This window comes from Aspergillus candidus (genome assembly GCF_002847045.1).
Source record: "Aspergillus candidus strain CBS 102.13 unplaced genomic scaffold BDW47scaffold_106, whole genome shotgun sequence".
NCBI classification, from domain to species: Eukaryota; Fungi; Ascomycota; class Eurotiomycetes; order Eurotiales; family Aspergillaceae; genus Aspergillus; species Aspergillus candidus.
In genome coordinates this window covers 1-26,506 of record NW_020194111.1, presented here as the reverse complement: position 1 = coordinate 26,506, position 26,506 = coordinate 1, and the positions used below count along the sequence as shown (strand labels likewise).

At 51.5% G+C, this 26,506-nt stretch overlaps 10 protein-coding genes and 2 non-coding genes across 12 annotated transcripts; 8 read left to right on the top strand and 4 right to left on the bottom strand.

The window, feature by feature from the left end:
- Window positions 1-638: 638 nt before the first annotated feature.
- On the top strand, window positions 639-2,642 carry BDW47DRAFT_114467 (uncharacterized protein). Its single transcript, XM_024814660.1, has 2 exons — window positions 639-947; window positions 1,018-2,642. Exons 1-2 carry the CDS (start codon window positions 914-916, stop codon window positions 2,229-2,231), a joined length of 1,248 nt encoding a protein of 415 aa, XP_024667198.1. The 5' UTR covers window positions 639-913; the 3' UTR covers window positions 2,232-2,642.
- Window positions 2,643-3,929: 1,287 nt separating this feature from the next.
- BDW47DRAFT_7091 (uncharacterized protein) lies at window positions 3,930-5,595 on the top strand. Its single transcript, XM_024819663.1, has 2 exons — window positions 3,930-4,166; window positions 4,226-5,595. The coding sequence occupies exons 1-2, from the start codon at window positions 4,047-4,049 to the stop codon at window positions 5,501-5,503; spliced, it is 1,398 nt and encodes a 465-aa protein (XP_024667197.1). The 5' UTR covers window positions 3,930-4,046; the 3' UTR covers window positions 5,504-5,595.
- Window positions 5,596-5,650: 55 nt separating this feature from the next.
- On the bottom strand, window positions 5,651-6,854 carry BDW47DRAFT_114464 (uncharacterized protein). The gene is made up of 2 exons (XM_024814659.1): window positions 6,460-6,854; window positions 5,651-6,407 (listed from the first exon to the last, which is right to left on the bottom strand). The coding sequence occupies exons 1-2, from the start codon at window positions 6,674-6,676 to the stop codon at window positions 5,692-5,694; spliced, it is 933 nt and encodes a 310-aa protein (XP_024667196.1). The 5' UTR covers window positions 6,677-6,854; the 3' UTR covers window positions 5,651-5,691.
- Window positions 6,855-7,714: 860 nt separating this feature from the next.
- On the top strand, window positions 7,715-10,237 carry BDW47DRAFT_114460 (MFS transporter). Its single transcript, XM_024814658.1, has 9 exons — window positions 7,715-8,171; window positions 8,248-8,384; window positions 8,461-8,543; window positions 8,606-8,703; window positions 8,785-9,281; window positions 9,337-9,467; window positions 9,539-9,872; window positions 9,973-10,078; window positions 10,141-10,237. The coding sequence occupies exons 1-9, from the start codon at window positions 8,039-8,041 to the stop codon at window positions 10,209-10,211; spliced, it is 1,590 nt and encodes a 529-aa protein (XP_024667195.1). The 5' UTR covers window positions 7,715-8,038; the 3' UTR covers window positions 10,212-10,237.
- Window positions 10,238-10,581: 344 nt separating this feature from the next.
- Window positions 10,582-10,653, bottom strand: BDW47DRAFT_t160. The gene has a single exon. It is a non-coding gene; the product is annotated as a tRNA-Glu (tRNA).
- A 181-nt stretch (window positions 10,654-10,834) lies between these two features.
- aarA (L-aminoadipate-semialdehyde dehydrogenase) lies at window positions 10,835-14,658 on the top strand. Its single transcript, XM_024814657.1, has 3 exons — window positions 10,835-10,922; window positions 10,987-11,182; window positions 11,252-14,658. The coding sequence occupies exons 1-3, from the start codon at window positions 10,853-10,855 to the stop codon at window positions 14,541-14,543; spliced, it is 3,558 nt and encodes a 1,185-aa protein (XP_024667194.1). The 5' UTR covers window positions 10,835-10,852; the 3' UTR covers window positions 14,544-14,658.
- Window positions 14,659-14,966: 308 nt separating this feature from the next.
- On the top strand, window positions 14,967-16,305 carry BDW47DRAFT_114458 (NAD(P)-binding protein). The gene has a single exon (XM_024814656.1). It carries the CDS (start codon window positions 15,053-15,055, stop codon window positions 15,989-15,991), a length of 939 nt encoding a protein of 312 aa, XP_024667193.1. The 5' UTR covers window positions 14,967-15,052; the 3' UTR covers window positions 15,992-16,305.
- Window positions 16,290-16,361, top strand: BDW47DRAFT_t161. The gene has a single exon. It is a non-coding gene; the product is annotated as a tRNA-Glu (tRNA).
- A 273-nt stretch (window positions 16,362-16,634) lies between these two features.
- BDW47DRAFT_7059 (CENP-N/CHL4 family protein) lies at window positions 16,635-18,300 on the top strand. The gene has a single exon (XM_024819650.1). The coding sequence runs from the start codon at window positions 16,669-16,671 to the stop codon at window positions 18,157-18,159; it is 1,491 nt and encodes a 496-aa protein (XP_024667192.1). The 5' UTR covers window positions 16,635-16,668; the 3' UTR covers window positions 18,160-18,300.
- Window positions 18,301-18,698: 398 nt separating this feature from the next.
- On the bottom strand, window positions 18,699-20,471 carry BDW47DRAFT_7057 (RING finger protein). Its single transcript, XM_024819649.1, has 6 exons — window positions 19,904-20,471; window positions 19,651-19,835; window positions 19,480-19,541; window positions 19,178-19,422; window positions 18,974-19,095; window positions 18,699-18,887 (listed from the first exon to the last, which is right to left on the bottom strand). Exons 1-6 carry the CDS (start codon window positions 20,245-20,247, stop codon window positions 18,790-18,792), a joined length of 1,056 nt encoding a protein of 351 aa, XP_024667191.1. The 5' UTR covers window positions 20,248-20,471; the 3' UTR covers window positions 18,699-18,789.
- Window positions 20,472-20,688: 217 nt separating this feature from the next.
- Window positions 20,689-22,148, top strand: BDW47DRAFT_114452 (trafficking protein particle complex subunit 13). Its single transcript, XM_024814655.1, has 5 exons — window positions 20,689-20,814; window positions 20,868-20,874; window positions 20,930-21,053; window positions 21,114-21,632; window positions 21,711-22,148. The coding sequence occupies exons 1-5, from the start codon at window positions 20,748-20,750 to the stop codon at window positions 22,002-22,004; spliced, it is 1,011 nt and encodes a 336-aa protein (XP_024667190.1). The 5' UTR covers window positions 20,689-20,747; the 3' UTR covers window positions 22,005-22,148.
- A 970-nt stretch (window positions 22,149-23,118) lies between these two features.
- On the bottom strand, window positions 23,119-23,949 carry BDW47DRAFT_121428 (uncharacterized protein; the record flags this gene model as incomplete). The annotated part of the gene is made up of 4 exons (XM_024815626.1): window positions 23,119-23,187; window positions 23,232-23,413; window positions 23,487-23,673; window positions 23,839-23,949. 4 exons carry the CDS (start codon window positions 23,947-23,949, stop codon window positions 23,119-23,121), a joined length of 549 nt encoding a protein of 182 aa, XP_024667189.1.
- Window positions 23,950-26,506: the final 2,557 nt, after the last annotated feature.

Sequence of the window (26,506 nt, the reverse complement as noted above, 5' to 3'; positions counted from 1 at the left end):
AGACCCCCGCCCATCCAGCCACTGATAGCATGTCTCAACTAAATTACTGGATCTGCAGGTCCTTGATGCCCGATTATATCTCCATTTTGGTTGATGCGACGATGGTCGATACAGATAGAAAGCGATCGGAGAATTGGCCACTTGTATCCACGAGGATTCCGGTCATTCTCACAGGAGCTCATGGGAATTGGGAAGGGCATCAACCGGGCGTATGTCCATTTATTAGCCATGCTTCAGTGCACCATTGTGTCATATTCTGGTGTAAATGATCTCAAGATAGAAAGACCAAAAGCCTCAAGAGGCAGATGCTGGATTGATGCCCTCAGCGCGCACTGCAGCCTAGCTTGTTAAGATGGTTAGTTCATTTGCAACGCCATGGAAGAACTTGGACCCATGACGGTCCAAATTGTTTAGTAGTGACAGCAGCCATCGACGATCTTTCTGAAATACCATTCAATAAAGTAAAGTCCTCCTGTGTTGACCAAGAGTTGACTTGAGAGTCCAGGGGCTACGTTGGAAGTGAAGCAAGAGACCGCGATCGATCATTGGGTCGGGCTGCATCACGTGTGGCGTGGAATAACAACAGTGATGGAACCCAATGAACTATTTATATGTCCCTCTTCCAACACTCATCCCTCTGAACCTCATCTGTGAGGATCATTTCTTGGTTCTTTGTTTTATAATCCATTCTCCTAGATAAAGTATTCTCTGTCGCCTTACCTATTCCCTCCAAAGGAAGCATCGCCTTTGACCCTCCCTCCACTGAATCTTACCTGGGGTGTCTTATCTGATTGATTACTCCACCGCGCCCTCCCCTTTTGTGCATCAACATCGCATCGTCTCATCAACGAGAGGGTCCTCGGAAATCCACACCACCCACATTTGATCACTTCTTTCACATCCGACCGGCCAGATGGCCACCGCGGAATTATCTCCCCGGGCGCATGGTACGTGGTCACGATAATCCAGACCCCCGCCACCCCCGACTTACCTGACTAACTCCTCCATCCTCGGTAGATCGCAATGGACGTCGTCGCCCCTTCTCGAGTTGGATGAAGCGCCTCGCAAGTCTGAAAAGCTCTTCCGACTCGAGTACCATCCGCTGGTCCCACAAGCGCCATGCCGTTCCCAAGAATAAGACCTGCCTCAAAAACAACCCATACCCGCTGTCCGGCACGACCAACGTGGTGAACGACCAGAGCAGCGAGGTCCACTCCCCAGATAGCGCAAACGCGCAGCGATCCTGTTCACAGAGCGCGCCCTCGCTTTCATACTCCGGATATGAGAATCAGGCGCCTGCGACCAGCACCAAATCCACCGCTCCCACAATTTCAACCAACGGGGATACGGCAATCTCCGAGGCCGCATATTCCAAGGCAGGAACCATGGCGACGGCCGGTGGAGGGATCAGCTCCAATGGAGGAGGTGAAGGGAGCACTTTTTCCTCGCCCGCGCCGTCGGTACGGTCGCTGACGACGACCTTGACAACGGTGCAGTCCGCAGCGCCCTCCGGCCACTTGTACAACGTGCAGAATGCGCATGCTGGCACTCACCATGCCAATTTTCCGCAAGGCACACAACAAGTGCAGTTTTCACAACCGTTCCCTCCGTCGCCTGCGACCGCGGTGCCGCCCCACCTTGCCCCTCACAATCAGTCGATGACTTACAGCGCGGCCACCGCCAACAACATGCTCACCGACAATGCCTCGATCCTGACTTTGGCTTCCTCCTCGAAGCGGCGGAGGAGGAATTCGCTGGATACCAATGCGTCCGTGCGGGCGTTGGCGCCATCGTCGGTTTTCGGTGGGAGCCGCGAGAGTCTGCCATTGAGCGTGCTCAGCGGGAATGTTGGAGAGCCCTCCAATCCTTCTACCTTCAATGTTGCCGGTGTGCCCAATCGACCGAGTATGGTTGGGTTGGCTAGCACTGAGCGGATCAGCGTGTATTCGTCGTCTGGCACGTCGCCCTTGGTCGGTGAGCGCGGCAGCTTCCACGCGAATAAGCAGGGCGCGGGCGCAGGCGATGGAGCTAGCGTGGTTAGTGGGACTCAGTCCCACAGCCGCCACGATAGCAACTCGGCCAGTATCTCCGGGGTCGTTGGCGCGATCCCCGCCGGTCCAGCCATGCCCGCCGGGAGAATCAGCCGTCGTAGCTCTGGCTGGGGTGAAATCAACGGGGATGAGAGCGATGAGGCGAACACGACGGAAACGGACAGTACGAGGAGAGATTGACGCAGCTTATTATCACCTGTCTGTAAAGACAACACGATGTTACGCCGATATTCCATGATCGATGCATCTTTTCTTATTTTATCTTTTGAACCCTAGCCATTCTGATGGTTAGGGTATGTTTTTTGACGGCGTTGACGATGGCGTTTGCATGAATCTCCTTTTTTCCAACTGAAGATAACAGGATGGACATGATATCCCCTTGGTCTGGATGAATCTGATTGTTTGTGATTCGTCCTTATGTTTTAGTGTGACTAGTCATTGTGATCGTTGACCTATTGATATTGGCTTTTTTTTGCGAGACCTGGATCCCTATAAATGTTTATAATGTATTTTATTCTGTCTGTATTGTCCTCCATCATTAGAGGACCATCAGACAGCCTTCTATCATACCACATTTGGCCTATGGCGCCTAAGTATCCTTCGACTTCACCCATGTCATGTGATCATAAGAATAATGGCCTCAGACTCGTCTCAAACAGGTTAGCATCAGTATCAGTTAGTCATTATATAGAGGGGGGGAGAATCCATTGTCAAGGTGATAATGTCAGGTTGCAATACTTCAATGCGATTGTATCAAGTGTCAGATAAACTCAAATGAAGCATGTTTTAAGTTCTCACCTCAGCCGTAGGTAAGCAAGCAATGCAACCACATGGCGAGTTTCAGATATCTCCACCTCGCCAACTTACTTAAAGCAACTACCGATCTGATAGTCAATGGACCAGCTATCACTTATCAACGTTTTATGACTTCTCAAATGACCACAAGAGACATCGAAGGGTCTTCATTGCTCAGGCCTAGCAAGCAGGATGGACAAATCAATACGAGGTGATCGACAAGGATGACCCAAGCGGGGGCGGGTCTGATCGCGCGAAGGAACCAATATACCGTCACTTTTGAATACGCACGGCACTTCCCACGCCATTATTGATCTCTCTTCACCAGGATCTTCTTCAAGAAAAAAAGAAAGGAGGTGTTCTCAACCAATTTATATTTTGATACAGAGCGTGGAGGAGAAACAATACCATGAGCGGGAATGGACGGCCTGGTCAGCGTGCTTGCTACATACATCACGATCCGCGCTAACGGTATCGGGTGCGACTAATTGACAAAGTATTTTGATACTAGCTCTTGCCGCCTTGTTTCTTACAGCTGTGGGCGACAGAGGATGCCGTATGGCTCTTTGTTTACGGGTATTTGATATGGAACTGACTATTACAAGGCTTCTGGGCCGTCTCTGAGTACGGAATCAGTGTCGATGCCTATGGCCTCTATAGCCAAACAATAAGGCATTGCAACTTGGTAATTTGACCTGGTTGTACTCCGTCGTTCTTTGATACCTCAGTCATGCCATGCAGCCGTGTGGAATGTCGGATGGCCCCACTCGAGAAATGTTGAGTCCGCCAAGCCTCCATCACTATTCATTCATACTTGGGGCGAAAGGCGACACATCAACCAATATCAGCCTTGAACTGGGGAGCTATCAGAGTTTGGGGGATGGACCCAAACAGCATACGAACTGGCAATCCACTCACAAAGCAGTTCTCAGGAGCAATAACTGGTTCAAGGTGGATATCTGCTGATCACGTGTGAGCTAATGGTACGGCCTCGGTAGATGGTCGTAATTTAAGTATGAATTTTTTTTCCCCCCAATGTTGAGAAGGGAAAAACAGCCGCTAATGAAAGAAAACATTCCATAACATGATGTGAATTGATTACAAATGATTTCTCTTCATCCTATTCTTTCTAAATATCCCCCGACCAGGCTCAACTCAGCACGCAAGTCCTAACCAAAGAACATACTGTCAGTCATAGCCATGGGTGGCCAATCGAAGAAATCCGTGGCTGTCATTGGCTCTGGAATGGCTGGCCTGGTATCTGCGTACTTGCTACAACGAGACCGCGAACAACGATATACGGTTGAGGTTTTCGAGATGGTAAATAGCATATATCTTCATGAAGATATTAGTTTCACTAATTAACGGACATGCGACAGCAAGACCAATTATCGTTAGACTCTGCGTCTTACACTGTACCACCAGGGGACGATGACGATGATGATGACTCGCCACCGTGCCGCATTGATATACCAATGCGCGCCCTCGACGACGGATTCCACAATAATCTAAAGCGGATGTATGACTATCTAGACATCAAGTACAGCTCCCCAAAGTTCATATACCCACTATCGTCCATTTCCACGGACCGTGGAGCCAAAAAGGCGCCCTACTATATACACTCATCAAGCAACCACATGGTACCCCCGTTACGGCCGGAAGGCCGTGGCTACGTGACTTGGATACTGCAAATGGTATTCTTAGCCGTGTGTTACTTTTGGTTCACGGCATGTTGCTTTCTTGTCAGACCCAATCCCGCTACCAAGTCCAGCGAGGACGAGTCGTTCGGACAGTACCTGGAGCGGATCAGATTACCGCGGAAGTTCGTCAGGAGCTATTTATTACCGCTCATGTCGAGTATCACGACCTGTCCGCATGACGCGCTGCTTGAATTCCCCGCCATTGACTGCACGGAATATGCAAGGAGGACGTATCGTCAGCCCCACTTCACTGTCGACGGGGGTGTCCAAAACGTCCAGACACGGATTACAGAAGGGCAAACCATCCGACTCGGCGCCACTGTCACTGCGGTCGAAACTATCGGCGCGAAAGTTCGCGTCACTTGGACCGACTCAAGCACCAAAGATAGCCGCTCTAACGACTTTGACCATGTCATCATGGCAGTCACGCCCAACGTGATCAGCGCTATATACAAACCCCTGCAGGACACTCTGGACTCGATACCCGTTACGTCTGGAGAATCCGTCGTTCACCGCGACCTATCAACCATCCCGAAATGCGATCGCGCGCTCAAGAAGATAGCCAAGAAATCGCACCCCGAGTCCTCAACCAAGCAACCCCAGCTTCTGCATATCTGCTCGAACGATTCGTCGACGGAATCGACACACACATACTCTTCTTCTATCCTAGTAACGAATTTCCCAATCACCCCTATAGATCCGTCGAAAGTTATCCACCGCGCGCGGTTGGCGAGGGTCTTGCGGACTCCCGGAAGCCGGAAGATCGTTAATCGGATATTCGACATCGGTGCCTCCAAGAAGGACGATGAACGGGTTTGGCGCAACGGGGATGGAAATGTTTGGCTTGCGGGCGCCTGGTGCTGGGATGGCATGGTGCTACTAGAGGGGTGCGTCGTGTCTGCTATGAGGGTCGCTACGAGCTTAGGTGTGGAAGTGCCTTGGATGACGGAGGAATAGTTGTCGTTATGAATGCATGGTCATAGATTTGTATAATATGGAAGTAAGCCGGCTCTTCTGCAAGGCTGTTAATCGTTTGTGCATATGCATACGTACATACATACCTACTTTGTTGATACACGATATTCGAAGGTTAAACACACTTCTGTCAGCCATACCCAGCCCAATATCTACATGGTATGATCCCATCAAGAATTCCCCCGTCGCGCAACCACCACAAACCCTCTTACAACTCCACTCCTAGCCCACCAATTGAACACCTTCGCCGCGCCGCGAAACTTCCCCATCCCCATACTCATCCCATATATTTTCATAACCTCGTCCTTCTTCCATATATCGCGCGCAATACCGGCGAAAACATGCTCCGAGATGTCTCTCATGTCGACCATGTCACGCTCATACCCAGCCTCAACCAGCATGTCCTCGTATTCCTTCCTGGTCATGAAATTCGAGTAGGGGATCCCCGTCACGAGACACATTGACCGCAGGATCAGCCTGTCCCGGAGAGATGCGCGGTCGGACATGAGGAGGTCGAATGCCATGAATGATGCTCTCATGTCTTGACGGGCGAATTTTAGTAGTGATTTGCGGGAGGGTTTGAAGTGGTATAGCGTGTCGAGTGCTAAGAGCCATGTTTGATGCTCCTCGTCTTTCGCTGGGCTGGTTTGAGCAAATTCTGTCTTTTCTTCCCCTGGGGTGCTGCTGCTATTTTCCAAGACGGCTTGTGTAAGGTCAGATCCCCAGGATAGAGGGTCCGCCGCATCCGCGGCAAAGATCTTTACATCTGGTACTGGGCTGGGATGGTCATCGGCCAATGTCGTCTTGAGAAGTCTCTCTCGAGCAAAGTCTGCTTGAGTCTCCGCGATCGTGATTCCAATGTATGAGTCGAAAAGTGGATTGTCGTCTGATCAGTTAGAATTTATTCTTCTCACTTGATTGGAGTCCATCTCTCTCACCAGAATTACCCCCGAGTTCCCTGGCGGGTGTGCTTGCAGGCCTGGAGAGTTTTCTTGTCAAGTAGAGTGTCTGGTCACCGCATCCGATTCCAACGTCGACTAGCTTTACATGTCGTTGTCGTTGTTTTTCGTGCTGATCGTGCGTCGCACTGTCTGCAGCTGTTGATGCGGGAATAGCATCCACACTCTTGGCGGTAGCTGGCTCATCTTTATCCATAAGATTTGCTGTAATCAAGACCTGGTCCAGTAATGCTTCGCAGGCCTCGCGGAAGCAATCGGTATGCTATGGTATGTAACAGTTCAGCATTTGCCCCCCAACCGCACAGGTAACGAAAACTGCATCATAGAAAGGCATATAAATCGCATAGTTTCTGTGGACCTACCTCCCAATACCCCATATTCATCCACATACTCGGGGGAGGAACCTCCAAGTTCAGAATCGCATGATCCAGTCCATACAGTTTTTTCTCGTCTACTCGAGCAAAGAACCGAACGATACGCCCGATCAACTGTGTAATGAACTTCCAAAAGCCCATGACTGCTGTTCAACAAGAACTTTAACAGTATTTGGTAGCCTGGTTCATCTAGTCAGGTAAATGTCTTAATTATGCGGTTGAAGGCCAGGAGATTGATTCTGGAGTTCATGGTTGGGATTGGCAGATGCCCCCACATTGGTCCCACTAGGGCATTTCTCTTGCCGTCGGGCCCACCAGACGTCTGCATTTTAGTTTATGGCATTTGACCGGGGTTGATCGTTTAATGCGTTGTGTCAGTTAGTTTTCAGTCTAATGTAAGCCGTATGTACGAATGCATTTAGTAGATCGATAGTTACTTTGGATCAGCAGTCACTTGTCAAGTGACAAAAACTAGTAGAAGCCATCGCTTGGAATACGCCCAGTTGGGCAATCCAAGCAATCGTACTCTTGATATAGCGGCTACACCTATTCCGGCAGATCGTCTTTCCAATATGGATTTCAGTACCAAGCCATGCTCGTGCGAGCTGGTTATGCTGAGGATGGTATCGAGATCACAGAGATATCGGAGCATGCGTTTCGTGGCATAGGTGAAAACCTACGGAAAATATCGGGGGTGCAGAGCGTATAAAAACATAATATGCAAGTTTGGCGTTGCTGGGAAGGTGTTGCCGTGGTAGGCGCGGAGTGGCTTATGAAGGGGGTGGTGGTCATTATAAAGCCAGGGGACTCGCTGTAAGGTTTAAGGAGGCTGGGAACATCTTGTCAACAGGTTTCGATGCGGCCTGCTCATGAAGAATTCCCCGGCTGGACACCATCTATGAACACTACCCGGTGGATTGTCCTAAATACCCAGACAGACTTAGTGTGCCGACACGGCGTGTCTCCAAGATGCAAGGACTCTCTGACTCACGGGAAGCCATGCACATTTATTGTTTGGAATGCAGGATTACATGTATGATGTATGCATACTACAAGGCTCGTGCCTTGGATACTTTCATCCCTTGACAACCTTGGCAGTGGGACGCCCCAATTCGCGGTTTACATTGTCATTTCAATCTTTCGAATAAACAACACACTTCTACCGCGGCGATTATACCTCTAAGATGCATCGCGAGGAACAAGAATCCTACCTACTCGGTGATGGTACCTCGACTTCATCGGTAGCTAGCGATGATGAACACGAAAAGCCCGGTTCCAGAAAAACAAATGCCTTGTCTATCTATGTGACGTTTCTTGGTACTCGCCCTGAAAAGATCCTTATTATATTACCCAATATTGGGAACCTAGATGAGCTGACAGAATGACCATTCAGGCGTCTTCCTGGCGAGTATCGATGAAACTATTGCCGTATCCACGTATAGTGCGATTGCCTCCCAATTCCACTTGATGACGGAAAGCTCGTGGTTGTTAGTCGCATACAATTTTGGATATTGCATTTCGCTACCCGTGGTATGTCCGGCGGCGTTATATCCCTCATATGCGTCGTGTGTTTGTCCATCCTTGTTGACATCGAAGTGGACGATAGTACGGCCGTTTGAGTGACGCATATGGGTGCAAGAGAGTGATCATTAGCGCGTACGGCTTATTTGCGTTGGGATGCTTAGCATGGTATGACTTGGAGCCATTTTCTTCCCAGTCCTGGTCCAAGCATTGACTAATGCATCAAACAGCGGTTTCAGTACATCCCTGTTTCAGTTGATTATGGCAAGAGCCCTGTCTGGGCTCAGTGGAGCGGGGATGATCATTTTGACCGCCATCATTCTTAGCGGTACATTTCAAGAACTATTCATGGGCTCAATCGTTCTTTGGGCCTCTGCCAAACATTCCGGCGGCTGACAAGGTCAACCAGATATCGTGCCACCCGAGGAACTGGCATTGCTTAGAGCCTACGAAAATACAGTGTATACCATGGGACGCAGTCTGGGTGCCCCCTTAGGCGGGCTTCTGGTAGACGTTATTAACTGGAGGTGGCTCTTTCTCGGCCAGGTGCCGTTAGTCCTAATGTGTCTCCTTTTCGCGGTCAACCGATTGCCATCGTTCAAACCCAAATACCCAGAAAACCACCAACCACGTTCTGGCTTCTGGAGCTTCGACTTTGCGGGCCTCTTTAGCTTCGCGGCTGCAATACTGTCACTATTATTTCTCCTCCAGGATGCCGGTGCACCCGCGAAAAACTCCTCCGGATGGTCACACGTTCCGGCACTTGCATTTATAACATTCGGCGTGGGCTTCCTTCTTATCGAGGTTTTTTGGGCGTCGAACCCAATCATTCCTATGGACTTGATGTTGAAGTCCCTAGGGGCATATTGCCTGGTACAGGTTATGATTCTCATTGGGCGCTATTCGGTGAGTGCTGGAGGCTATAGGAGGTAAAGATAAGTTGAACGCTCACTGTGTGTAGCTCAACAGCAGCATCATCCCCTACTTTGTCCGAGTCGAAGATAGCTCGGACTTCTACGGTTCTATGATCTATCTTATATCGTCTCTAGGTATCTCCGTCGGAAGTATCATCGGCGGTAATGTCATCAAGCGGTAAATCGAACTCCGATTGAGCGAATGAGTCTCGTGCTGGATTTGTTGGATCCCTAGCTGACTATCCCCAGCACCCATCGCTACAAGACCATGACAGTCGCTACGGTGATCGGCTCCGTGATTTTCTATCTCGGTGTCTTCATTCTGTGGCGCGATGGTTGCCCCCTCTGGGAAACTTCCATCATGTTCCCCATTGGAGTTTCAATGGGTATCTTGTTCTCGTCTCAGTTCATCAGCATGACATGCAGCTCGCCAAAGTCGCGCCTACCGGTCTGCATCGGTACGTATTTTGTCTCGCAGCAGCTGGGGATTCTCTTGGGTCCGGCTATCGGTCTGGCACTCGAGCAGGCTTTGTTTGGGGCGAGTCTAGGAAGGGACTTGCCCAACAGTGGAGATAAAGCAGCGGTATGCTTTTTTCTTTCTTCCCATGCGCAAGACAAGACTCAATCAAACTCGGTCTTCCCAATTGCTGTATGGTCTAGCTAACAAGCATGATGATCAACAGCTCATCTTGAGTATCTTGGACGACGTCAAGTACGCTCGGTCTCTTCCCCCGGCACTTCAAGAGATAATTCGCTCTAGCTATCTATTTGGCTTTCAATTCGTTCCTCGTGAGTTTCTCTTACTGTGGTATGCCATGATGAGCTTGCGGTTTTGTCTAACTGCATTATAGTGCTCTCGGCGACATGCAGCATTGTTGTCCTGGTTGTTGTTTTGCTTTTGAGGGAAGGAAAGATTACTTAAATATCTGTTTTGATTGCATGTGTTCTTTCGGACCATTTATGGGCTCTTTTCTGGCGATTACGAGAACTGGGGGACCGCCTTCATATTGGTGAAAATACTGTAAGTTGTTAAGGATCCTGAGTGTCATACCATGTTTGAACAATATATCTTCAAATTCCTTGTTTGCATGTTATCTGTCGTGTCGATGAAAGCTCGAGGGCCACTGGCCATGGCCAGTGAGAACTATACAAAAGGACCACTACTATGTGTTCTTCATACCACACGGATTTGCCCATTTGAAGGTAGAGCAACAATAAAAAGAGTCAAAGCAGTATAATAAAAAACTAATTGATAGATGTCGAATAACAAGGTGAAAAAAAAGAAAAATATATTCCGATGCGGGGAATCGAACCCCGAGCTGCCGTGTGAGAGACGGCGATGTTAACCATTACACCACATCGGATGTTGATGGAAAATGCTCCTGGAATGCGTCACTATTACTCAAATCAATTGAGCATCCACCGGTATCACCCAAGTATGACTCATATGCCTAGGTAGGGTTTAGGGTAGGTTGTTCCGCCGGCATCGGATTCCAATTCCCCAACTTCCGTCTACCCCGTTCATCTAGAATAAACCATCCATCATACCGATCGATAAGGAAGATGGCGGGGAATTCGAACAGCCTGTTGCCTGATCCGACCAGTGATCTGCACTGGAATGATTTTAATGGAGGTAAATACTCTGATGTCGCGCGATCACCACTAAAACACTGACGTTGTTGCCCCTCCCCCGCTAGCCATCCATCAAATCTTCGCGCGCAATGCCAATGAGCACCCGGACAGGCTCTGCGTGCTTGAAACCAAGGGCATGCGATCGCCCGAGCGTCAATTCAACTACAAGCAGATCAATGAGAGTTCCAACCAACTAGCCCATTATCTTCTGAACAATGGGTGCGAGCGCGGGGATGTCGTTATGATCTACGCCTACCGAGGGTCCGTACACTCCGCAAGCCTACCTACCATCTGCGGAGAAGACGTACGCTGACAGGTGGTTTTTCATAGCGTTGATTTAGTGGTTGCCTACATGGGAGCTCTCAAGGCTGGCGCAACTGTTAGTGTGCTGGATCCGCAATATCCCCACGATCGTCAGAAGACCTTGTTGGAGGTCGCCAATCCCCGATTCATCGTCCACATCCAACGAGCCGCTGAGGAATCTGGTCCGATCGCCGAAACGGTCTCCCAATTCATCGCTTCGTCTTTGAGCATCAAGGCTCATGTCCCCGCGCTTAGGCTCCTCGACGATGGCCAGCTCACCGGTGGTCTTGATGCTGGTCAGGATCAGGACTGTCTTCAGCCCTATGAGAACCTCAAGCAGCAGCTGCCTGACGTTGCCATTGGTCCTGACTCAGTCCCCACTCTCAGCTTTACCAGTGGCTCCGAAGGCAAGCCCAAGGGTGTCCAGGGTCGGCATTTCTCCCTGACCTACTACACGCCTTGGATGCAGGAGAGATTTGGTCTCTCGAAGGATGACAAGTTCACAATGCTGTCTGGCATTGCCCACGACCCAATTCAACGCGACATCTTTACGCCCCTCTACCTCGGCGCTCAGATTGTTGTGCCGCACCGCGACAGCATCGGACACGAGCTTTTGGCTGAATGGATGAAGGAGTACCGCGTGACCGTCACCCATCTCACACCTGCGATGGGCCAGATCCTCGTCGGCGGCGCTACCGCTCAGTTCCCTTCGCTCCACCACGTATTCTTTGTTGGGGATCTTCTGACCAAGAAGGACTGCCGGAGACTGCAAGAATTAGCCCCTCGCGCTTCGATCGTCAACATGTACGGAACTACGGAGACCTCCCGAGCTGTGTCGTATTTCGCGATCCCTAGTAAATCCGATCAGCCCGAATACCTCGACGGCATGCCGGATATCATCCCTGTCGGCCAGGGCATGCTCGACGTCCAACTTCTGGTCGTTGATCGTAACGACAAATCCCGTATCTGCGATATTGGGGAACAAGGCGAGCTGTTCCTTCGAGCGGGAGGCCTTGCTGAGGGATATCTTGGCGATGACCCCGTCATTCAGAAACTCAATGAATCTAAATTCTTGACGAACTGGTTTGTTGATCCTGCAGTGTGGACTCGCCAATACGAGCGCATTGCCGCAGAGTCTCCGAAGCCTTGGATGGAGCTCTACAAGGGACCGCGGGATCGGATTTACCGAACCGGTGATCTCGGTCGGTTCCGTGCCGATGGTGCTGTGGAATGCACTGGTCGAGTTGACAACCAGGTCAAGATTCGCGGGTTCAGAATTGAACTGGGCGAGATTGACACTCATTTATCCCATCATCCTTTCATCCGTGAGAATGTCACCCTGGTCCGGAGAGATAAGGACGAGGAACCGACTCTGGTGAGCTATATTGTGCCAGAGGCGAAGCGATGGTTCCAGCAGCTCGCGGAAGACGGGATCCTGCCTTCTGAGCCGGAGTCATCCTCGGAGGATGAATCGCTGGTTGCTATGCTTAAGAAGTTCCGCTCGTTGTCGGAGGACTGCAAGAAGTTCCTGAAGACCAAGGTGCCTAACTACGCTGTACCGACGATGTTCATCCCTCTTGCTCGCATGCCTCTGAACCCGAACGGCAAGATCGACAAGCCTGCCCTTCCTTTCCCGAGCACCAGTGATCTCGCCCTTTTGAACAGAAGGGCGTCAAGGAGCTCTTCGATGCAAGCAAACCTCACTGAAACCCAACAGAAGGTGGCGGCGATCTGGGCAGGAGTCCTGCCAAACATTACCGCGCGGATGCTCACTCCCAAGTCCAACTTCTTCGAGGAGGGCGGACACTCGATCCTTGCGCAGCAAATGCTGTTCAAGGTTCGACGGGAGTGGAAAGACATCGATATCCCCATGAGCGCCATCTTCCAGTCGCAGACTTTGGAGGCATTCGCTACGGAAATCGAAAACGCCCAGGATCCTACTGGTCTCCGACTTGACCAGAACGTCCACGAGAGCTCGACCATGGTGGACGAAGCGTACTCGGCTGATGCCCGCGATCTTGCTGGAAAGCTCCCAGCTAGCATTCCCAAGTCGGTCAGCTCCGGAACTGCCGGGACGACTTTCCTCACCGGCGCCACGGGATTCCTCGGTTCCTACATCCTCCACACCCTCCTCGAAACCAACAAAGAAGCCCGTGTCATCGCTCACGTGCGGTGCAAGGATGCTGCATCCGGGCTCCAGCGTCTCAGGGGCATTGCCGAGACCTACGGGCTTTGGCGCGAGGATTGGAGCGGCCGGGTAGAGGTCGTTCGCGGCGACATCTCCAAGCCCCAGCTTGGCATGATCTCAGAGGACTGGGACCGCGTTACCAAAGAAGCGGATTATGTCATTCACAACGGCGCGCAAGTGAACTGGATGCTTCCGTACTCCAGCTTGCGCTCGGCCAACGTCCTGAGCACCATGGAGTGTGTGACTCTCTGCACCAGCGGCAAGCCCAAGCGCCTGGCATTCGTCAGCTCCACCTCGACTTTGGATACCGAGCACTATGTCAATCTCTCACAGCAGAGCGTCGCGTCCGGTGGATCGGGTGTCCAAGAGACAGACGACCTGCAGGGCAGTGCTAAGGGCCTGGGCACAGGGTACGGCCAATCGAAGTGGGCCAGCGAGTACATCGTCCGCGAGGCTGGCCGGCGTGGCCTGGACGGCGTTGTCGTTCGCCCCGGTTACATCACGGGAGACCCGCAGTCGGGCTTCTCGGTCACCGACGATTTCCTCTTGCGTCTGTGGAAGGGCTGCATCCAGGTCCAGGCCCGCCCGGACATCCCAGGCAACACAGTCAACCAGGTCCCCGTCACGCACGTCAGTCGCGTCGTGGTCGCCTCGGTGCTCTACCCGCCCGTCGAGCCCCTGGGAGTCGTGCAGGTCACTAGCCACCCGCGCCTGACCACCAACGAGTTTCTCGGGTCCCTCGAGACCTACGGCTACAACGTGCCGCAGGTCCCCTACCGCGAGTGGTGCTCTCTGCTGCAGGAATACGTCGCCGACGAGAGCAACACCGGACCCAAGGAGCTCGCACTCCTTCCGCTCTTCCACTTCGTCGTCGGCGATCTGCCGTCGAACTCTCTTGCCCCTGAACTCGATGACACCAATGCCGACGCCTCGTTACGTGCTTTTGGCGCCGCGCCGGAGAAACTGAGCGATCGTGCTGTTACCACGGAGATCATTGGCAAGTATCTTGCCTTCTTGATCGCCACTGGCTTCGTGCCTAGCCCTTCCACTCCGGGCGCCAAGGCTATCCCTGAAGTGGATACCCAAAGGTTGCAAGCTATGGGAAGCCTTGGTGGACGGTCATCCAAGTAGGTTCTATATGAAGAAAACGAGTGTATTGTACTTGGCAGATAGCGCGGTGTTGCGTACAACCTGGCCTGATTGGTAGATATAGTTTGCTTGAATAGAAAAGCGTTAGATTGTTTATGCTGGTATACAGGCCGGAGTCCACCGTTGCTCTAGGCGTGGGGGCCATGGCAGGTGTCTTGATCGTATTCAGCGGGTTTCTCAGGGTATTGATTCCTTGCCTAAGCCGTAGTAGCTTGGCCAATCTATTGACCAAAGACTAGTGTATTCTCGTACATTCCCCTAGGAAACTTGCTTTGAAATACTAATTGCTTTGAAACATTATTGACTAATCCGCGAATAAACCCCTGCAGCTACGCCGATAAGTCCAGAGGGATTCGTCCGAGTCGGAGACTTTCCAACCCGCATCATGAATCCACTAACTATATAAACAGCACCAGGAACTCCATTACCATTCTCATCACACACATATATACATATTCAGATAACTTTAAACTCGAACCACCGACTCAATTATGACAGGCAAGCTCGGCATCTTCCCGGCCGCCGGAGGCCTCGGAGGCAGCACCCTCACACACCTTCTCCAACGAGTCCCCGCCACCGAACTAGTGCTTATCACGCGCAAACCAGAGAACCTGAGCAAAGAACAAGCCGCCGGAGCGACCATCCGCAAGGGGGATTTCGACGATGTCCAGAGCCTCGAGCACGCATTCGACGGCATCTCGACGCTGAACTTGATCTCCTACCCGAGCTTCCAACACAGTCATCGATTCAAGGTCCACAAAGCCGCAATCGACGCGGCCCTCAAGAGCGGAGTGACGCACATACACTACTCGTCTCTGGCATTTGCCGGCGATGGCAATCCCGATACCAAGGCCCATGTGATGCTCGCGCACCTTGACACGGAACGATACCTGGCTCAGCTGCACGATCGCAACCCGCTGTTCACGTACTCTATCATTCGCCAAGGGCTGTATTCGGAGTCTTTCCCCATCTACACTGCCTTTTTCGATGTCGAGGCTCCTTCGTGCGAGATTCGCATCCCCCATGATGGCTCGGGCCCCGGCCTTGCTTGGGCGAAGCGGGATGAGCTGGGCGAGGCGACGGCGAACTTGATAGCACAGCACGCCCGCGACCCCGCTTCTTTCCCCTATGTGAATAAGAATGTCCTGCTCTCTGGTCCTAGGACTTGGTCTCTCGGCGAAACGGTCGATGCTTTAAGCCGTGTGCTCCGTCGACCTGTCAGCATCCACCAGGTACCTGTGGAAGAGTATATCAAGCAGCCACGGGTCCATGCTGGTCTCGGTGGCGAACACTTGGCGCCTCGCTGGGCAACTGCTTATGATGGGATCCGCGCTGGCGAGTGTGCGGTGGCTACGCCGACTCTGGCAAGGATACTTGGTCGCGAGCCGGAGTCATTTGAAACGACTATCGGGCATATACTTTCGAAATAATCGAGGAAAAAGGATGGGAACGACATGTTATAGACTTCTAGGATTCTATACGCTGACACTTGATGGAAGAGTCGGATCTCAGCTCTCTGGAGTGGCTGATATTACCGCAGGATACCATTCCTTCCCTCATTTGCTCTGACTGGGGCTGTCGTGGCTACTGGAGAGGGTTTGGGTGTGGTACATCTCTAGACTTGATACTTGTTTGATATACATTTATTGATACCTCATGTTGTATGCTAGCCTTACTGTATTACTCATGGCATCTAAGTCTTGTTCTCAAAACAGATATACATCAACATCCGATATGGTGTAATGGTTAACATCGCCGTCTCTCACACGGCAGCTCGGGGTTCGATTCCCCGTATCGGAATTACTTTTTGTTTTTTTTTTTTTGTCATCATCTCCTGTCCAACTTGAAGAATCCATCACAACTTTGTAAACAGAATAGAATACTGATGCAATACGATACGGCCCTGCAGGGATCAGAAGTCAATTAACTTTTTGGGGCCAACCGTCCTTATCGCGTGCTTATCACCACGTGACGGCTTGTTTTGATGTCGCGACGGAATCATCTGCGCTTCTTTCTCCATCCTTCTTTCTCCCCAAGAAACCTCCTTGCGACATGAAATACGCCCAAAGCTTCTGATAATCGCAGTAATTTGTGCAAATTATTGAACATGGCGCGTCCTCGAGCCTTCCGCGCCCCTACCACAGCCAGTATCCCAAGCAATCTCCGCATCCCCTCAACCACCCAATCCCTCGTCAAGGCTCTGGGGAAACTCTCGCGCCAATCGTTGTTAGACCTCGTATTTGAGTGGCTGGAGGATCGCAATGTGCAGTCATTTCGACCATACCTAGAGCAAGATGAGGCCGAGGCCATGGACGACGACGAGCTCAAACCGTACCCCGCCGAGCCCACCATCGACGACGTGCGCAACGCCTACCAAGAACTACAAGTCAGGAAAGGCGGGAAGCGCGAAGTGATCGACCGCATCTTAGAGGGCGACTGGCGACATGGTATCACCCTGCGCCAGCTGGCGATGGTCGACCTGCGTTACATGGATGACCACCCCTCCAGCCTCCGCTGGACCGCCTTGGAGCTCGCCCGCATCGACGCGACAGTCCGCGGCGATTCGTCCTCCTCCTTCCAGCCCGACATCTCCGCGTGCATCCCGCGCATCCACGCCTCCACCTTCCTGCACAACCTCCAGCAGCAGATTGCCCCGCTCGTCAAAGCCCATTTCTACCTCGCCCGCTCGCGCTCCCTCCCCCTCACCTTCCTCCGCATCTTCACCTCCAACTCGCCATACCAGAACCCGCGACAACCACCGGAGTCGCTGACGGATTCATCCCGCGTGATCTACGTCGCATTCCCGGACAGCTGCCCGTTTGTCTACACCTCCATCGCGTCGTCCCCGACGGGGCCCAAATCCAATAATGCGCCCACGGCCCAGGCCGTCCCGACCGACTCCCGAACCCTCCAGCGGATCGTGCGCGACGCCGTCCCGAAAGCGCTCTCGCTTCCCCAACAGAGGTACACCCTGAAAGCGACTTCCCTGACCGCCAAGAACCTCGAAGCCCTCCTGAAACTCCGCGGCCCGGGCCGATCCAACCAAGCAAACGGCACGTTCAGCATCTTCGCCGACGCAGTCGTCGAAGGCGGCCCGCTGGACCCCCGCCCATCAAACACAGTCACTCCCGAAGAACACATGCACCAGACATCAACGTCGTCACCATCATCATCAGACCCGGAGAAAGAGAACCGAGTCCGCGACGCGCAAGACGAATCTACCTCCACACAACCTACAACAAAGCAACGACGACAAAGCTCCAAGCTAGACGCCCCTATCTCCAAGAAGCGCAAAACCGCCATCAACACCCGCTTCGGTACGTCGGGCTCGCTGTCCACCGCGCCCTTGGACCGTCTCGACGTGCGATTGCTCGATCCGCCCAAGGGAGAAGACGATGATAGCGCCGGTGACGCGGACCTCGCTAACCCCGCTGTCTCGCTCACTTTCTCCGGATCAGACGTCATCAGCGGGATCAGGAAACTGGCTGAGTTGGGCATCGTTGATCCTGAGCGCATGCCTTCGTGGATGACGGGCGAGGAGGCTGTTAGTGTGGCTGTTGTTCGGGGCGGTAATCGCGTGCTGAAAGAAGATGGATGATGGGCTGGCGATATCTTTCTTTACGCATCTGTTCCTCAGCACACACACGCGCGCGCCCGCACTCGCACTCGCACCCGCACATATGTATATGCCGACCCCAGACCTTCCTCTATGAACTATAGAGGACGAGAGAGACTACCAAGACCAGCTCTAGCTGGTATCTCTTGCTGAGCTGGCTCCATCGGGCATTTGCATTTGCGCCCCGACGGTATATTCAAGACAGGTGGTGGATAATAGTGCGTGGAAATCAGCTCCGCTAGGACTGTTCCCGCCTTATCTATCTATTTTCTGAAGGAGATTAGTATAGAATAAACATTACATACCTTTGAGGATAGAGTGACGAGACTACCACTACAGGTCTGATCTGGCTCGCGCCAGGGGAGACAGTGGCCCGGGGCTGCTGGTCTTGTGGACCATATCATTTGATGGATGAATTCATCAATAGAACATAATCGATTGTCTTCTACTCTGATTTTATATTACGTTCTACTATAGTGTCGTGGTGTTTTCCTATTCTCAACCGATTTATTAAACGCTCCTGTAGAGCTACAGTCACCCCAGAAGCCAGCACCGGGTATTCTATAACTCTCTTCAACTCCTCGCAGCCATGATATGATACACTCACTTCCCCTAGTACCCCCCATCGCCGTAATCAGGATAATAACTCCTACGCGAACCAGAGGAGTACGATCCCCGGTAAGCCCAAGGCTGATGATAGGTTGAATAATCTAAAACCGCGACCAACGTTAGAATACAGCGCACTTCCAGCCACGTAAAAAAGGACAACGGGGTAATCACAAGGATGGTTTCGTACCGCGTTGGCCTGATAGGCCCATCTGTCGTGCTACGTTTACGTAGCCGTCTTCGCTAACGGTGCCGTTTTGTTTGAGGGTCTCTAGGTTCATGGTGCTGTGGTCTGTCTCCCATGGGGAGCGGCTGTATATCCCGTTAGTATGGGATCGATCCATTGTCTTGCGAGAAACACGGTGGGGAAAGGAAGGAGGCGGGCGCAACATACCAGTATACACAGCGGACTCCCACGCTGCGCTGCGTGAGGGCCCATTTTTCGAAACACGTCTTGTGCACGTTGTTCCCGCACGCTGCGCGACACCACACGATGTCTTCTTTGTCGGGCTCGAATTCCATGAAGCAGATAGGGCAGTCTCCTTCGACTGGCTTTCTGTTGCCGTTTGCGTCTGCGCCGGGCTTGGATTCGGCTTCTTTCTGCGCGAGGGGGGAGTGGTGGTAGATTTGACGGAGTTCCTGTTGCGTAAGGTGTGAGATGTGATGGTAGATAGAAGGGGTTAGTCAAGCACTCACTGATGAGAGGAACGCCGCTTGGTACTGCAGATGCGTTGTCGCTTTGAGGACGTTGACTAGGACTTGATGGGCCATTGAGATCAGAATGACGAGACCGAACAACGGGGGTAAGAATACGAAGAGAAATAGAACTACAATTGTCAATGGCATGGGGATATAGATTAACTGTACCGTAGCAGATATGTTTGCACAGGGTCCCTCTCTTGGTGGCATCTGGACAGTCGCACGACGGCACCTTCCCAATGGTCGTCTTGTACATGTTTCCCGTTGTGCCAACCATGTCAAAGGTCATCTGGGGGTATGGAAACTCTGTATATTCATCGGTCCAGACGACGTTGTATCCGACGACGAACATCCTTTGCGAGAAAAAACATCATGTTAGTCCGAGGGCTATAGTTCGAACGTATGGAGCTTTCTGGCTCACCTTTGAGTCGCCGCACGGGCTAGTCGGTCCCATAGAGACTGAGGTGGCCGAGCCCGGAATCTCCGCGCTCGACGTTCCTCGTTGGGGCTATCAGCCGCGCTGTTTGGTGTTCTCCTGCTCCTTGACTTTGTCTGTTGTTTCGCTGGTGTCTTCACGGGTGAGTCGCCCGTTAAGTCGACCACGTCGGCAGTCTCTGGTAAGCTCGCGGCATTGTTTTGTCCCCGTCGCCGATTACGCTTCACTGGTGTGGGAGTCGCTTCGGCTGTTTTGCTTGTATCCCGCTTTCTTTTCAACGCCGGGGCGCGATTTGGGGTTGTCGGGGTGGCGTCGTGAGCTCTGCCCATCTTCCGCGATATCTCGGTCGCGCTGATCTTCGAATATTGATTTTTCTGTTTCAGTTATCGGGTGGAGAGGGATGTAAAATATGATACTGGAAGGTGGCCAGGAAGTATGGAATCAAAACGCGGCGTCACAGGTGACGATGGCAGTCCGCTGTTAGAATAGATCAGAAACGTCTGCCGGTTCAATTTCCAATAAAGTCGTCGGTCGCAACCCCTTAGCAACCAATGACCAGAAGGCTATAGCAATTCAAGAGATACAACTCATGATGTTCAGAAGTAAATGCATCTGCTGCTTCGATTCTCGCGTCGATAATGTGGAGGTTTGCTGGGTTTGTTCGGTTTGTCTGGTTTGCCACCGGAGCCCAGCTGATAATCACTTCGATAAGGACCATCTGTGGATCACCGCCAACTCCGCCTCGTCTCCGGTCGGCCACGGAGAAGCACATTAACACACTCTTGAATTGAGATTCAGATTGAGCTTGTATCAACACTTATTTTTCCCCATGGCACGCGCTCGAGCGCACTCCAGTGCGGAGGGTCCCAAGGAACCTCACTCGGTGTCCCTGAAAGGTATGCCCCGTTAGACGCCCGCCCCGCAAGTGACAGGACTGATCAGATCCCAGTATTGCGGTAAGCGACGGCTTCTAGGGCCGGTGTGATATCGGCCATTTGCTTACTGTCGAAGTCTGTCGCGTCCGTCTCTATCCTTCCAACATCCTCTTCCTACGACGAATACCCGAATCCACAGTAAAGCATCGCTGAGCTATCCGTCGGACCAGACCGACGACGGGTTCATTCTCACCCCAAATGTAGGACGATGAACGCTCATGTACGCCGATACTTTACTAAACAATACACTCTACGTCAAGGTAACATTGCCGCCTGCGTTCGGATCGGCATACGTCGGGGAGACCTTCGCCTGCACCCTCAGCGCCAACAACGAGCTCGCCGAGGATGAGGCGTCGCGCATCGTCAAGTCGGTCCGCATCGTCGCAGAAATGCAAACCCCATCGCAGGTTGCCGCTCTGGATCTAGAACCCGCAGACGACATGGACACCAAGGACGGCTTACAACAGGGGCAGTCGTTACAGAAGATCGTCCGGTTTGATCTGAAGGAGGAAGGGAACCATATCCTGGCCGTCAGCGTCAGCTACACCGAGACGCTGATCGGATCGGATGCACAAGCCGCCAGCGGACGGGTCCGCACATTCCGGAAGCTCTACCAGTTTGTGGCGCAACCGTGCCTCAGTGTCCGAACGAAATCGTCCGAGCTGGCGCCTAGGGAAGTCGGGGACAAGTCGCTGGGGCCGTACGGCAAGGCGCGGCTTCTGCGGTTTGCTTTGGAAGCTCAGCTGGAGAACGTGGGGGATGGGCCTGTCGTCGTGCAGGTGAGTCCCGTCGACCCTTGTGGTATATCCCGTGGGGTAACGGCATGATCTGACCGATCGACCGAATTAAACAAATAGCAAACGAAAATGAACCCCAAGCCGCCCTTCCAGGCGATCTCGTTGAACTGGGAGCTCGAGAGGCCGGACGGGACCGAGTCGCAGCTCCCAACGCTGTACCCCCGCGACGTCCTGCAGGTCGCGTTCCTGGTGGAGCAGAAAGAGGGTCAACCGGAAGGGGTGGAAACGTTACAAAAGGACATGAAACGAGACGGCCGTGCCATCCTCGGCCAGCTGTCCATCGAATGGCGAGGAGCGATGGGCGATAAGGGGTTTTTGACGACCGGCAACCTACTCACTCGCCGACGGACATAATTCAGCAAACATGCAATGTCTTCTTTTTTTTCCAGTGCAAACGATTCCCCAATTCGACATCAAGTCTCCAATTCGTGACACCCCCTTGTTTTCCTCGAAGTAGTCAAAAGTACAGCCCCACGGGAAAAAAGGGGGGGGGGAAAGGGGGAAGGGGAAGGGGAAGAAGCATCCCGATACATTATCGGCAGGTCTGATTCACGGCATCCAGAGCCGGTGCATTAGGCTCTGCAATGCATGATGTTGTACGTCGTACGGGACCAGCCCACCAAGTACCGGTTTCACTAGTGCAGCCCGTCTCAGAGTAACCGCTGCATGTTCTGGCGGGCGCTACTCTGTTACACGATCATCATGGTGGCTTATCCTGAGGGTCCATCAGGCAGTTGACTTTACAAAAGTGCATAGTACAGAGGACATAACTAGTGGATGGGTTAACGGAGAACATGGCATGGCCGGACTGTGTCTGGACTGGGGGGACGATTGGTAAATGTCTCAGTCACTGCCTCGGTACTCTACAGTTAAGGTATATATATAGATTGTGGGACGTCACAGAAACCAGGGCTTAAAACGACACCTAAACTTTTTTATACCTCCTTTCTTTTCTTTACTGTAAACATAAACACCATTATTAAGCGGATCTACCACATCTAGCCACCCGATCAGCCAGCCAGCCATCAAGAAATCCAATCAACGTTATATATTAGGTAGGTATAAATATAGACTCAACAATCCATTGGTCATGTCGCACCCACAAGCCGATCTACCAGTAAGTCGGTTATTTAGTCAATTGTATACTCCCCAATTCCACCAACTTGGACCCAAAAGGAAGGAGAATTAATCAACCTAATTACTTAATGCAGGAAGAGCAAGACTCGATGCGAGGATCATCCTTGGCTCCCGGTCTGACCGCGGGGGGTGGGGACACGACGGTCTAGACCGAAGATATACATAAGTCAGGCTAATGTTATGATTTTACCGATTTCCATAAAAGAAAAAAAAAAGGGTTAGGCTTCCTTCCAACTTAGGATATAGAAAACGTGAAGCGAAGACCACGCCGCGAAACCGTCCATACCAAAAAGCCACAAAGAGAAAGCGCAAAAAAACTAAAAACTTGGTATTAACAAACATGATTTTCCATGATAGCTCTGTATGAAGGATCTCGCAGAAGCTGGGTTGCGGTCAGGCGCTTCGCCAGGTCGTAAGTGAATCCACAAGACATAATGGAAGCACATGGCTTCGCTTTGTTGGGTGGGCGTCGGGACGAAGTGCGATTCTTGACTCGAGAGTCCATGTGGGATGGGGAGTTTGGGTTTGGTCATACCAGGAATTACGGCCTTCGGGGTGAGTATACAGCACCTTCCACTCCTCGAGCAGAGGACCTAAAGACATCACCAGACCACCGATGATCCCACCTTCGAAAAACGTAGAAAAACGTAGAAAAATGCACGTTTTTAAGGTAAAGTTCCGAAGAGAGGATCATGTAACTCCACATGTCGCAGTCAGGACTGGGATCTTTCCGATGCAGGCGGTCCGGGGAGCAATATCGCAATGGTGGATAGCCACGAGGAGTCACGGGGTCGCCGACTTTCTTCGCCAGACCAAAGTCACCGAGATGGAAATTCTCTGTGCGCAAGCTTTGGGGGATCTTAACAGGCCCAACGAGCTCTCCTTGCTTTCAGAGAGCGTCCATCGGTATCGTTTGCTTCAATGGCCGACCCAGTGCATCGTATTTCGCACTCCTGGGAAGCACATACAATTTCTCTCATTCAAATATGTTGGATAAACACCAGCATGCGGGCAAATAGAGAAAAAGAATAGAAATTCTAGTGTCACTCACCACGGTCGAGAAGCCGCCGGATGCAAGCTTATGCTCTACCAGGTACCTCTCGTTGATCAGGTCACTGAGACGGATGGGATCGAAGACATCTGGGGTTTTTCTTTTTGTCATATTTGTCCCAGGGCCCGGCAAGCTCTTTCAAATCCATTTCCTCGTCTTCATTGTGCACAAAGTCGCCGAAGACTTCCTTGCCATCTTGGTTGCAGTATTGAGTCGCTGCTGTCATTTTGGTTACACCTGACATGTCACTCATGGATACTTCGATACTAGTTTCATTTTGGGGGCAACACGGAGGCGAGCGAGGGAGGTGACCAACATGTTCAAGGAGTAAGGGGCTCGTATTATTGCTGGTTTGGTACAAAGATTGAACATAAAGAAGGCTGCTCATGGGAAGTTGCAAGAAGGGGGATGGCGTCTAAGAACTGTTCCACGAGGTAGTCAGCCATTATTACTACTACCACTACCACTACCACTACCGCTACCATTAAACTGGGGTATGAATATCGAGTGGCCTAGACATTTTATAGTATTTCATTATATAAACTTGAAAATAAGCAATAAGAAATAAGAAATATATAAAGTATATATTTAAATAAGAATAAGAAGTATAAATTAATCACCCCTCAAGTCTAGAGTACCCATACACGACTCATGCAATATACTAACAACCATCAACCACGTCGATCTCTCCCCAAGTACTACATCAGACACAGCAGCAGCAGCAGTAAAGAGATACCGGTGTATGCTTTCAGATACACCTGTGGTAACCCCGTGTCTCTTCCATGTCAGAAAATGCACGTTGGACTGGAATACCAAGAAAAAGTCAACTGCCTAGATATTCTATCATGTGTTAGTCGCTTTTAGTCAATATTTGCCACCCAGACGGTCGAGCGACCGCTTGACTGTGATATTGTCCACCGCTTGTTTGATAATGCAGGGCTGGTCAAGCAGTGCGACCTCCCAGGCAGTACTCCGTCGTCGGGAAGGGAGCCGACTGCAGAGGGCTGCGGACGTAAGGTAAGGAACGAAGTTAGGATACTGGTATGTGGATGTGGATGTGGATGTGGCATAACCTCCGACTCCAACGTAAAAGCTGAGTGGCAGGGCTCTCCGAGCCGCAGACGCCCAACTCGCTGGTCGGCCCCTGACAGTAGTCCTCGCTTCCCTGCAGTAGTGGTTGGAATTGGAATCTATGGTTGGATCAAATTGAGGGTAAGAGTGATTCTTGAATTCTGGGTCGGGTTAGAGATAAAGATGGATTAATCGTCGACCGTTGAAAGGTGTTCAATGGAAACGTGGAGACTGGAGAGGGAGATGCTCATCCCAATTTAGTGGTGACCATCAACGTGGAGGACCCGGTGGATGGAAATAACAGATTGGTTGAAGACGGATGGACTGAAAACGGGGCCACTTTTTTGGTTTCCCTTTTCTGTCGCTCTTATTTATTTTATTTTATATTTTTTTCTGGCGTGATCCACTTGATCGGCTTAACCTCGTAAGACGGTAAGAGCCAGAAGGATGATGAAAGACGGTATGGCTCGATCCCTGGATAGAGAAAAGAAGAGAATCTCGGATTGATACGATTGATTTTCCATACTGGATTGAAAGTGGACTCAACCAGACCATCTCCCTTTAAATCCTTGGATCCCTTGTCTCTTATCTGCATCTTGATCAATCAACCTTTTTCACTTTTTGAACATCACCTCGGCAGGGACCGACTTTTCCCTATTGGGACACTGGGAGAGACAACAATCGGCCGAGGGTTTCCCCTTTTCGGTTACTGCAGCCTTGCATTCCCCAGATGGCTTTGCTCGTTGGGCCCATCGAGCCCGTCGTTGCTCTGGTTTAGCACGCTGGTTCAGCACGCGCTGATCCAATCATCATGCCACAGGGCGGATTGTGTATCTCCGACCTTGACTAGGGATGTCTTGGTATCTAGTACCGATTCTACTCACCGCGGTCGGCCTCTGATTCAGGATCTGGATTTAGGATAGGATGACAGCCACAGGAATGGCCCCAGTCATCAATGCAAGAGATTTCGCCGGTGGAACAAGCAGCGTCATCGAAATCGGTGACAGTGGCAAGACAATCCCGCGATCGCCCGCAGGATCAGTCTTTGGTACTTCTGAGACCTGTACTTTTTGTTTTATTTGACTTGTTTCCTCGGTGGGTGGTAAGTTGGGGGTTGGATTCTCCCTCCCCTCCGTTTCGGCTGAAAACACATAAGATCAGCCGTGAGATATTGACGTCGTCATTCTCTCCATGGGGTCCACTTTAGAGGGATTTAAACAATTGGGAAATCAATTCTCAGAGTGATGAATACCTTAAACGGTGGTTCAATGGTTCTCTCCCACACATTTAGTAGAGACGGGAGATATTGTGCTTTCCGGGCTCCACTCGACCCAACCATTGGTATTCCCCGTGGACAGGGACCGGGTACAGAGGACAGAGGACGGAGAACGGAGGCAATGGGATGGATACCATGATGGATGGTTCGAATCTGTTGGTCGGGATTAGGCTTGACTATCTAGGCGCCTCTAGAAGATTTGAGGCTGGCTGTGGCCACAGGCAATGGTGGTTGGATGGTGGATGGAGATGGCGTCCAAGTATGTCAAGTTCTTCCTTGCACTCGCAGTGGTTCCAACCTCCTGCACGTTTTTTTTTTTTT

Coding starts and splice junctions, on each gene's coding strand:
- BDW47DRAFT_114452 (XM_024814655.1), top strand. CDS start 20,748: ATGGCACGCGCTCGAGCGCACTCCAGTGCGGAGGGTCCCAAGGAACCT. Junction 21,054..21,113: donor GGTTCATTCTCACCCCAAAT/GTAGGACGATGA, acceptor CTCTACGTCAAG/GTAACATTGCCGCCTGCGTT. Junction 21,633..21,710: donor ATGGGCCTGTCGTCGTGCAG/GTGAGTCCCGTC, acceptor TTAAACAAATAG/CAAACGAAAATGAACCCCAA.
- BDW47DRAFT_114460 (XM_024814658.1), top strand. CDS start 8,039: ATGCATCGCGAGGAACAAGAATCCTACCTACTCGGTGATGGTACCTCG. Junction 8,385..8,460: donor ATTGCATTTCGCTACCCGTG/GTATGTCCGGCG, acceptor AGTGGACGATAG/TACGGCCGTTTGAGTGACGC. Junction 9,873..9,972: donor ACAGTGGAGATAAAGCAGCG/GTATGCTTTTTT, acceptor GATGATCAACAG/CTCATCTTGAGTATCTTGGA.
- BDW47DRAFT_7091 (XM_024819663.1), top strand. CDS start 4,047: ATGGGTGGCCAATCGAAGAAATCCGTGGCTGTCATTGGCTCTGGAATG. Junction 4,167..4,225: donor CGGTTGAGGTTTTCGAGATG/GTAAATAGCATA, acceptor GACATGCGACAG/CAAGACCAATTATCGTTAGA.
- BDW47DRAFT_7057 (XM_024819649.1), bottom strand. CDS start 20,247: ATGGGCAGAGCTCACGACGCCACCCCGACAACCCCAAATCGCGCCCCG. Junction 19,542..19,650: donor GTGCAAACATATCTGCTACG/GTACAGTTAATC, acceptor TGGCCCATCAAG/TCCTAGTCAACGTCCTCAAA. Junction 19,096..19,177: donor GGAGTCCGCTGTGTATACTG/GTATGTTGCGCC, acceptor CGGGATATACAG/CCGCTCCCCATGGGAGACAG.
- aarA (XM_024814657.1), top strand. CDS start 10,853: ATGGCGGGGAATTCGAACAGCCTGTTGCCTGATCCGACCAGTGATCTG. Junction 10,923..10,986: donor CTGGAATGATTTTAATGGAG/GTAAATACTCTG, acceptor CTCCCCCGCTAG/CCATCCATCAAATCTTCGCG. Junction 11,183..11,251: donor ATGATCTACGCCTACCGAGG/GTCCGTACACTC, acceptor GGTTTTTCATAG/CGTTGATTTAGTGGTTGCCT.
- BDW47DRAFT_114467 (XM_024814660.1), top strand. CDS start 914: ATGGCCACCGCGGAATTATCTCCCCGGGCGCATG. Junction 948..1,017: donor ATTATCTCCCCGGGCGCATG/GTACGTGGTCAC, acceptor CATCCTCGGTAG/ATCGCAATGGACGTCGTCGC.
- BDW47DRAFT_114458 (XM_024814656.1), top strand. CDS start 15,053: ATGACAGGCAAGCTCGGCATCTTCCCGGCCGCCGGAGGCCTCGGAGGC.
- BDW47DRAFT_7059 (XM_024819650.1), top strand. CDS start 16,669: ATGGCGCGTCCTCGAGCCTTCCGCGCCCCTACCACAGCCAGTATCCCA.
- BDW47DRAFT_114464 (XM_024814659.1), bottom strand. CDS start 6,676: ATGGATAAAGATGAGCCAGCTACCGCCAAGAGTGTGGATGCTATTCCC. Junction 6,408..6,459: donor GGAACTCGGGGGTAATTCTG/GTGAGAGAGATG, acceptor CTAACTGATCAG/ACGACAATCCACTTTTCGAC.